The 10305-nt window shown below is 54.5% G+C and overlaps 2 protein-coding genes across 2 annotated transcripts; both read right to left on the reverse strand.

The window, feature by feature from the left end:
* Positions 1–364: 364 nt before the first annotated feature.
* On the reverse strand, positions 365–1573 carry DCANP1 (dendritic cell associated nuclear protein). The gene is given in 6 exon segments (XM_029216814.1): positions 365–459; positions 462–504; positions 694–791; positions 794–959; positions 962–1076; positions 1515–1573. Coding segments are annotated over 6 exon segments (576 nt in total).
* A 1287-nt stretch (positions 1574–2860) lies between these two features.
* Positions 2861–5547, reverse strand: TIFAB (TIFA inhibitor). Its single transcript, XM_029218374.1, has 2 exons — positions 5482–5547; positions 2861–4050 (listed from the first exon to the last, which is right to left on the reverse strand). The coding sequence occupies exon 2, from the start codon at positions 4038–4040 to the stop codon at positions 3447–3449; it is 594 nt and encodes a 197-aa protein (XP_029074207.1). The 5' UTR covers positions 4041–4050; positions 5482–5547; the 3' UTR covers positions 2861–3446.
* Positions 5548–10305: the final 4758 nt, after the last annotated feature.

A 10305-nucleotide genomic window follows, 5' to 3' on the forward strand; every position in this document is an offset into this window, starting at 1 on the left:
GTGTGTGTGTGTGTGTGTATAAGCTGAGTCCATGTGTCTATATGCATTCAATTCATTCCACTAAATCAAACAATGAAAGCAACCCTATTGAGCACTTCCTGTGTGCCAGACACTGCACCAGGTTCTTTATATGCAGTGCCTCATTTTACCTTCTCAAAGCTGTTATTTTCCCCATTTCCCAGAAGAAGAAACTGAGGTACAGGGAATTTCAGTCACTTGTCCAAGATCCCAGAACTAGTAAGTGTGGAGCAAGAATTCTAACCCAGGCAGCAGCCTGACTGCAGAGCCCCTGCTTGGAGCCACAACAGCGTGTGCGCGCGCGTGTGCGTGTGTGCGTGTGCACGCGCATGCTCGTGTACACCCCTCAGCCACATAGGCTGCCCTGTGTATGCGAGCTGAGGGAATGCAGAGGACATTGTTGAGAGGGACTCACTGCCCTGCTCAGTCTGTCTGAGCAGCAAAGGAAAGGGGTATCAAGTTCATGGACCAGGGCCTGAAGCCAACCTGATAATTCTAACTTCTGGGCAAGAATTGGAGGGTGGGTGTTGGGGTCTGGTGATTTAAATGGTTTTCTACCGAAGAAAAATGGAGCCTTGCATGTAGTGGAGCTTTGCTGTTTAGGAAACGTGTATGAGGCAGGCAGTGAGTTTCCGGAGGGGACTTTATGAACAGGTAGAGTCTGAAACAACAAGCTGGGTGTTTCCTGGCTCCCTTCTGCCCTGTCTCTGGTTTGCCCTCCTCCCGTGTGCTGCACAGTCCATCCTGGGGCCCAGAGGGCCTCCCAGACTTCACCCCAAGTCAGAGACTCCCCCAGGGAGGAGGTGGGCTGCTCCCTCTCATAGGCCCCCAGCTAGGTTGGGTTTTCCCCTTCCTGGAAGGAAGAGGACTCTCGGTCTATGGCAAAGGTTCCCTGGTGGAGCAGGGGAGCTGCACCCTGGGGGCTCTGGGGAGCCACCAGCCAGCTTCCTCTCTCCAGCCTTTGACGTTCAGGTTTAGTCTTCAGGCAGTGGCTTTTCCGTTCTGCGTGCAAAGGGCTGCTGCTCCCTAATGCATAGTAGTTTGGGGAGCACTTCGGTCTGTGGAGGGATCATTGTGTGAAAAATAAAGGCAGTCCCAAAACAGTGGGCCTCATCAGACCACAGCACACATGGCTTCTGTGGCTCACCCGCCCTGACCGTGTGTCTCCCATTCTACAAACCCTGAATATTGGGCCTTCTGGTGCCAACGTTCACAATAATAAACCCCCTCCTGACTGCCCACCAGGTCCATGGCTAAGACAAAATTCTTCATCAGGGAATCACAGAGTGTGGCTGAGCCCTCAGGCTCCAGAGCCATCCCGCCAGGCTCCCAACCTTCTCTCACTCCATATTCCTGTCTAAGGTGAGCCCTTGGGTCAGGACCTATATGTTTCCCTCTCTCAGGTCTCGCGATAGTAGCTAATACTTACTGAGTGGCTGCTGTGTGCCAGGTGCTGCACTAAGTGCTTTATATGTGCCACCTCCTAAAACCCTCACAGCCCACTGGCTGGCTCCAGTGGGGAGCCCAGCGGGCTCCAGCAGGGAGGTGCTATCATCTTGCGCATTTTCCAGAAGGAGAAATAGAGACCAAAGCAGCCTAAGTCACTTGCGCAAGATCACACAGCTAGTGAGTGGCGTGACGTCGGGCAAGATACTTCACTTTTCTGAGCCTCAATTTCCTCATCTGTACAATGTGGTTAATACCGTTGTCTATCTGGGCATTGTGGAGATTAAATGGGGGAATGTACACAGCACCTAGCAGAGCGTGGAGTACATAGTAATCACTCACCAGACACGGCCACTTAATAGTAGAGCTGAGGTTAGCACCAGCATGAAGAGAGAGAAAACACAATGTCTCTAGCACTGCCCACAGTGATCATCTCCTGAATGCATGTCTTTCCTGAGTCCCAAGTAAGCTCCCTGAGGGCAGGGCCTTAGTCAACCTGTTCACTGCTGGTTCCCCGGGCTTTGCACAGCATCTGGTACAAGGTGGGTGCTTGGTGAAAGTTGAGTGAAGGACTGCTTTGGTGGCCCCATGGGCCATTCACAGCTTTGGACAGCCCCTTCTTCTCACATCCCTTGCCCTCCTTTGCTTTGTGGCTGTGACCTGAGTGTATCTGCCTCGTTCCCTATTGGATGGAATCTTCCCAAGTCTGGGCAGTCTGGGTCCCGCCCACTGCTATCTTCCCCAAGGAGAAGATGCCCAGGCCTGGCAGTGCGGTTGAACTTCCTTGCAGCCTACCCTGGGTGCAAAAGGATCTCTCTTCTTGGGCGGGAAGTGAGGGGTGTTGAAAGCCTTGTTGGAGCTGGTTACAGACCTTGGAATGTGAGCCAGCTAGTGGGCAGCTTCAGTGCCTTGGATATCGTACAGCAGGTTCAAGGCTGGTGGCAACCATCCGGGTCTGAGGTCCCTCCCTTCATTACACAGGTGAACATGGTTTCTAGACCACACTCCCCCTCCCTGGGATGGCATGGAGCGTGGCTGCTTGGGCTCAGCTCCCCAGCACATACCTCCCAACATGCACTGAGAAAATGAGCGCACTCTCGATCCCCCACTAGTCCACCCCCATTGGCACATGACCCACCCTTGAGTGAAATAACTGCTGAACTGTATTCTGTCACAACCTCCCAGCCCGCCTTCTCATAGAATTAGTCCTGGAAGAGCCCATTGCTCTGGGAAGCTACCTTCCCCTGAAGACCTTTGCCCTCTGGTCAGCCAAGGCTTTGATCCAGAAGTGAGAGTTGGGGAGCATGAGGATGAAGAGAATGACAGTGACGATGAATTTCCGGGCAGGCCCAGCCCCCAGCTCCCCATCCCCAGGAAGCCCTCAGCTCTACCTCCATCCTTTTCAGAACCGTGAGCCCCCGCCTTGCCAATTTCCTCTTACACCTCTTCTCTATTTCCCGCCCCTGCCTCTGCATGACGATGTGGCGTACAGGCGGCCCGTCTGGGGATCAGGGAATCCTGCTGGGTATGCCAGCTTAATGAAATACTTGCAGTTTATTAAACACAGGCTTCCCTAAGCCCCGAGTGCCTGTGGGTATTTGAAAGCCCAAGGTAACCCCAAGCTACCACAAACGTAATTGCTACATGTGTCCATGCATTCCTGGTGCAACCTCAAACTCCAGCTCTTAAGCGGCACACAAAATTAGCAACATAAAGTAACTCCTAGTCGGACGAGAGGGGGAAATGCGGGGAAACACTGAGAGAGGCTCCCAGAACCCCTCAGGGCCTCTAAAAGTATATGATGTTCCTGTTACCTTGCATAGCTGTGGATGTGGAGGGCACTCCCCTCACCCCTGGTGGTTCATGCTTGCAGAATAGGTTCATTATTACGCGGCAGGCCTGGCTTGTCAACCTTGCATGATGTAGCTTGACTATTTCAAGCCCCATTTCAGCTAAGGCTTGCTCCGGGGTGGCCGGCGGGACTAGCAGAGCGCACTGTCTGGGGGCTCCCTCTGGAGCTGTATTTCTGGTGCTCCTCCAGGCCTGGGCTGGGAAGGGCTGTCAAGAAACCCCAGGTGACCCGGAGCCTGCTTCCCTGAACCTGAGGGAGGCTGCTTCTGGGGGATGATTTCCCATTCGTCGGTCTCCTCAGCCTGGAGCCTGTAAATCAGGGGCGAGGGGCTGAGTTGGAAGCAGCAGACAAAGGCCTCCAGGGAGGTGCCTCCCTCGATGTGGACCACCATCTGCATGCCAGAGAAGGCGACCCTGTTGACGGTGCTCAGGGGCATCTGCTCCAGGAACCTCAGCGTCAGCCCGTTGACCCACACGCAGCCCTTGCGGCTCAGAGCCTTCAAGTTGAAGGCCAGCCGGGCACCGCCCTTCTCCAGGTAGGGTTCCAGTGACAAGTGCCGGCGGGAGAGGCGAGGGAGCTGCAGCCGGAGGTGGGCATCCGGGCCCCGGCCCACCAGCAGTGGGCTGGTGTCGTGCTCTAGCTGCGGAGGGACATTGGTGAAGGTGGCAGGGCCTGGCGTGGGGTGGTGCAGGCTCACCCGCAGGACCGTGAGGGGCCTCTCCATGGATGATAGCCTAAGAAAGACGGAGCACAGACACACAGGCGTGGGTGGAGGCAGACACTCCTCTGTGATTCCCTGACCCCAGACATTCTTGCCCACCTCAGGGGCTCCCAGCCACCTCTGGCCAAGCAGGGCCGGGCACTGAACGTCCATGCAGTCATTCTGCTCCAGCCAGGCTGCAGCCACGGCCAGAGCTGGTGTGGAAGCTCAGGCCCGCTGCTTCTAGCCTCAGCTTCATCCCTAACACACTCTGAGTGAGGCATGCTACTCACTCTCCAAATTTTAGTTCTCTCTTCTGTGACGTAGGTATGTTGATCCTTGTCTGTGCGAGGTCCAAGGCGTACCAGCCTGTGTGGTGGGGTTTGGGTGGCCTGTTGGCATTTGGGGACAATTTGCCCTGCCTCATGGAAAGGGAAGGACGGAAGGTAGGATCCACCTTCCTTGTATCCGACAGTCACACAACAATTGCCTGCCAAGCCCTCTGCTGAGCCAGGCGCTGACCAGTGGCTGGGGATGAGCTGATCAACAGGAACGCCCAGCTGGGAAAGGAGAAGGGGTTTCTAGCTCCCGGCGTTGTGGAGTGACACAGAAGAGGGGACCCCCGCCTGCTCCTGGGGGATCAGAAAGGCTGCCTGGAGACCCCTGGGCTCTTCTCCTCCTCTCTTCCCTGAGGCCTCCCGACGGCAGAGCTGCCTCGATGCCCTGTGTCCCACTGCCCAGTCCAGATGGGGCCTGGCCACAGCAAGTGTCTGGGGGCACACCTGCCAAATGGCTAAATGAGAAGAGGCTCACACATGTGAAAATCATGGGAAATCAAGTCCAGAGAGACCCCACATGAGAGTCTGGTCCTTAAAGGCTGTGGGACAGGCTCCAAGTCCCTCCAGACCCCGGACTCCCTATCTTTTGGGTGAAGTAATGGTGAGAACCTCCCAATCTGATAGTGAGCGCAGAGCCCTTAGGGCACGTCCTTTTCTCTCGTGCACACACGCAGCCCCACACAGACACACCACAACCACACCCCGCTTCTTGCCCCAGCCTGCAGAAAGCCTCTCCCTGAGGTGTGTGTAAACTAGGCCCAGGACAGCTGAGCTGGACAGCCAAGGCCTCAGGCCTGGCCAGGAGCTCAGAGATCACTTCCAGGAACCAATCCCATGGCCCAGGGACCCTAAGAGAATCCCTCAGAAAAGAAGGGTTCAACGCTGCTCTTGTGACCTTACTCTCTGCTCTGCTGAGTCCTCCAGAGCTGATAGAAATCCCCCTGCTGGCGCAGAGCCCCTGCAGAGGCCTTCTCTTTGCTCCAGGACCCCAGCTGTTCCAGGGAAGCGGAAATTCAGAGGAAGACTCTCTGGGGTATGTGCCTGGTGAGGAGCCAGCAGGGGCCCCCTCCCAGTCCCATCAGGCCTTCTCCCCTCACTGTGAGTTCCAGTCTCTGACCTCCACCTACCTTATTTCCAGGGTCACATCTGACTCCGGCACTGCAGCTGTGAGCTCTCGGGAGGAAGTGGGTCTAGGCTGGGGCGGGTCTGGGGATGGCAGCTATGGCTGTGGTTCGGAGAAGTGATACGTCAGAATGCTCATGAGGTTTGTTGCTTTCTTCCTTTTTCCCTTTAGGAAAGAAAATGGAAGCGTAATTTCTTGTTGCAGAAGTGCAGCCCCACTGCTAAGAGGTTGGAAACCCCAGTCTGAGACCCTTGCTAGCAGAGGCCCCTGAGTTCCCTCCCGGGTTTCATCTCTGCCAGTCTCTACTGCCCCGTCCCCAGGGACCTATTTCAGGGTATGAACAGTTCCTCCTCCCCCCTGCCAGGTGGGTGGGGCAAAGGCATCCCAGACCTGTTAGAAAGGGGAGCTCTTTTGGACAGAGGGCCAGTGAGGGGAGCTTCCACTGCATGTGGGAGACTGTGAGGGGGCCACTGTGGCCAGACCAGGGGTGGCCAAGGGAGCTATGGGCAACACAGCGGTCCACTGAGTGTCTCAGGAAAGGGCAGGGCCTCAGGGGAAGGATAAAACAGCTACTCACAGAGGGTGGCCTCTCCAGCAGTAGGACAGCAGGAAGGCCACCTTCTACGCCCGCCTCTCCAGGGCTCTGCTGGCCTTCGAGGGCAGCCTGGAAGAGACCAAGATGGATGTGTGTCCAGCACTGGCCCCAGATGATCTCAATCTCTCTTCTCTAACTGCCTCCTAGAAAAAAAAAGAAATACTTGCTAGAAAAAGTTAATATCATACAGAGCCTCTACAGCTTCTCATTAACAATGTTCTACAAATAATAAAAAAAGTACTAGGCATGCTAAGCTACAGGACCAACTGTCAAACAAGAGAAAAAACCAACAGAAACAATCTCACTATGTACGTCCACAAAAAGACCTGTACAAGGATGTTCACAGACGTGGATAGATCTAGAGACTGTCATACAGAGTGAAGTAAGTCAGAAAGAGAAAAACAAATATTGTATACTAACGCATGTATGTGGAACCTAGAAAAATGGTACAGATGAACCGGTTTGCAGGGCAGAAGTTGAGACACAGATGTAGAGAACAAACGTATGGACACCAAGGGTGGAAAACCGCAGTGGGGTGGGGATGGTGGTGTGCTGAATTGGGCGATCGGGATTGACATGTATACACTGATGTGTATAAAATGGATAACTAATAAGAACCTACCTGCTGTGTAAAAAAATAAATAAAATTAAAAAAAAGAATGTTCACAGAAGTTTTATCCTATTAACCCCAAACTAGAAACAACCCAAATGTCCATTAAGAAAAATGGATAAAAATTTGTATAATATGTATACAGTGAAGCACTATACAGCAGTAAAAAAGAGAATGGGCCAATGATACACAAAACAATGGAGATGAACCTCATGACCATTATGGAGAGCAAAAGAAACCAGGCACAAATGATATAGACTGTGTGATTCCAATTACATGAAATGCAAGAACAGATAAAACTAGCCTATGGTAATAGAGGTCAGAGTAGTGAATGATCTCTGCAGAGAGGTATTGACTGTTGTATTCATTTACTGGGGCTGCCATAACAAAGTACCACAAATGGGGTCGCTTAAATAAACAGAAATGTATGGTCTCAAAGTCCTGGGGACTAGAAGTCCAAGACTGTTTCGGTAGGATTAGTTCCTTCTGAAAGAGAACCTGTTCCAGGCCTCTCACCTAGCTGCTGGAGGTTTGCTGGCAATCTCTGGCATTGCTTGGCTTGTAGAGGCATCACCCTGATCTCTGCTTTCGTCATCACGTGGCATCCTCCCTACATGCAGTGGTTCCAATGGCAGCATTTCAGGCGCGCTGGTTGGCTTATGAGGGGGAGGGGCCTGGGGCAGGCAGTCAGGCTAGACCTCAGGGCTCTTGCCGGCACCATACACCCGCTCAGCACAGACAGCTTCACCTCCCTGATGGACGGATGGATAACCAGAAGTCCAAATGGCCACTCTGAGGAGCTTTAAGGTCTGCAAACACACCAGGGCTGAGCCTGCTGAGTGGAAGGTGGCTGGCCACGTTCCAGAGACCTTCCTCTCGGCCCATGGGTCTGCCTAGCCCAGACTGCCGGCCAGCTGCATGTCTCGGAACCATGGTCTTCCCCAGGGCCCCTCACACACACTGCCTTCCCTTCTAGGTGATGCTCAGGTATTTCCTCCCATCTGCAGAGAAGGGCAGTGGGCCTCAGGCAGAAGCCTGGCAGGGGCTTTGTTGCCCCTAGGTGTATGACCTTGGGTAAGTCCTATCCCCTCTCCATGCCTTAGTTTTCCTCGCTGGGGCATGGGACATCCCTCCTCACTGCCCCCTGGAACCAGGCCTCAGTGTGAGGAAGGCTGTGTCCCCACTCCCAGCCCTGGCCCGGGAGAGCGGGTGGGCGGAAGAGATGTGTTTGTGGTCCCTGAGTTCCCTCATAACTCAGTTCCCAGAAGTTCCCAGCAAGAGAGGGAACTGAAACAGCCAGGGAACTTATCTGACGAGAGGAAGAACTGCCCAGCTGCATCTCCCAAGGGCCAGCAGGAAGGCGGGCTGGTAACTGTCTGGCCTTTCCCCGGGGGCAGGGGGAGAGCCAGGGGAGGTGAGAGCAGGGGGAGTGAGGTGCTGGCTTCTCTCTGCTCGTTGCCCTTGGCTAGGACGGCCTCCTTTGGCTGGTGTCAGGACGCTGGGGAGTGTACGTCAGTGAGCAAACGCCCCCAGTCGTGCTCCTTCGAGAACTCAGGGACAGAAGGACAGCTTCTGGGGCTCCTACAATGGTGGGCAGACGAGGACTCTACTGTTAGATAGACTCGGGTCTGAGGCTTGGCTCCTTCTTTTGTAGCAACTGTGTGCCCTCAGACAAGTTACTCAGCCTCTCTGAACCTGATTTCTGCTCTGTAAAATGAGGATAATTTGTTGCTGTGTGAGGGCTAAATGAAACACGTGCAAAGTGCCAAGCACGTGAGGAGGGTTGGTAGGTAGAACACCAGAGTCGAGTGCAGATGCATCCTGGGGAGAGGGGCCGGCAGAGCCCACTGACAGCCTGCACAAACCCCAGATTCTCAGAAGCCTTCAGGTTTTGCTTAAGACAAACATAATTCTGGAGCTGAATACATAATTTGCATGAGTTCAATAGAAATTCCATTTTTAAATGATAATGAAGTAAAACGGATGCTCTAGAAAGAATCTCCACGTTCTGGCTGGGGCAGGTGGCCCTGACCCAGGAGGAGAAGGCTACTCAGTAGACAGGAAAGGAAGCGGAGGCTCACAGCCATCAGTCAACTAATTAAGATCACATGTCTGGGAAATGTCCGAACCAGGATTTGGGCCCAGTCTGTTGTGCTCCTGGGCCTAAACATGAAGCTGTCGTGCCTCATGGGTGGTGTTCTGTACGGTCCAGCTGCCCCATCTTCTCCAAACGTGTGCTCCGCTGGCTGGCTGGCAGTGCGCTCAGCGGAGAGGGCGCTGCTTCCAGCCTGCCAAGCCAGTGTGGCCGCTTACCACCCGCATCCCCCTCAGGACATCCCCGGGTGTCCTGATAGCCTGTGGCCACCAGGTGGCAGCATCCCTCAACCCGGTGGCTTGCTCTTCTAGGCGGAAAGGGGCGGATGGTGAAAGTCTGGGGGAGCCATTCATGGGACTGCTGGGGAGGGAGGGCGACAGGGTCCTTGTTTCTCTGACTCAGAATGCCCTGAAATGGCCTAAGGTGAATCTACAGCAAATCTCACCAGAGGACACCAACTCCAACCGTGGAGACAGAGCAGGAAGCCAGAGGGTGAGGCCCCGCAGAGCGGCGGGTTGTTATAAGGGCAGGTGCTGGGACAGACATGTCCCTGCCCAGGGACAAACAGTACGCAGCACAGCGAGGGTGAGAGGCCAGGTCTGCTTCCTTAGCTGTAAGATGGAGTAGCCATGATCCTCTCCAAGGAGGGGCCCCCTTGGAGGAAAGGCACGCACCGCACTCGGCCCAGGCCAGCACTTCGTGCTCACTAAGCGCTCAGGATGTGGATCCAGCGGTTGTGACCATGATCATCAGGACAGCGTTCCCTGTCCCCACTGAGCCGTCAGGTAAGAAAAAAATTAGCTGTCACTTGTAGAGATGGTGCTGTGATGGGGGGATGCCCAGTATATGAACCCAGGAGGGGCACCTAAACTGCCAGGGGTGGGGCGCACCAGGAAGCACTCTGGAGGAGGGGACCCTGTGCTGACCTGTGCAGAATGACTAGGAGCTGGCCAGGTGGAAGCGATGATAGGTGGGGTGGCACTTGGCGGAGGAAGGTGGCGTCAGCTGCCCGGCTGCTGGAAGGGCTCTCCCACGCTTTGCTCTATGCCCTTGGCTAATAAGAATGGTAACAAAGACAGTGACGGTGCATTTGATTTTTAAAACAATAATGAAATGAGCGTTGAGTGAGTCCTGACTCTATCCTGTGTCTTGTGCTAAGCCCTTATGTGAACTGTCTTATTTAGTCCTCACTACACCTGTGGGAGAGGTTCCACTATTAACTCTGTTTCACAAATGAGAGCGCAGAGGCACAATTAAGTAACTCACTCAAGATCACCCACATAGAAGGTCACGGAGCTGCCTCTCAAACCCAGGTCTGATCTTCAGACCATTGCCCTCAACTCCTGCGCTCCCAAGGGGCAAGCCCTTTCCCCTCTCTGGGCCTTTGGTCCCCAACTTTTGATGGCTGGGCTGGGCTGGGTGAAGCAAATGGCTATGAGGGACAGCCCTGGCTGCTTATTCCTGCTGCGTTCCCTCCCAGAGCACTGGTGGGGCCTCCTTGCGCTGGTGGGGCTGGCCAGCGTGGCCC

This window comes from Monodon monoceros, unplaced genomic scaffold (genome assembly GCF_005190385.1).
Source record: "Monodon monoceros isolate NGI ecotype Baffin Bay Population unplaced genomic scaffold, NGI_Narwhal_1 Super_Scaffold_12, whole genome shotgun sequence".
Taxonomy (NCBI): domain Eukaryota; kingdom Metazoa; phylum Chordata; class Mammalia; order Artiodactyla; family Monodontidae; genus Monodon; species Monodon monoceros.

Bases quoted from the DNA above. Each gene is read 5' to 3' on its own strand.
- TIFAB (XM_029218374.1), bottom strand. From the start codon at position 4,040: ATGGAGAGGCCCCTCACGGTCCTGCGGGTGAGCCTGCACCACCCCACG.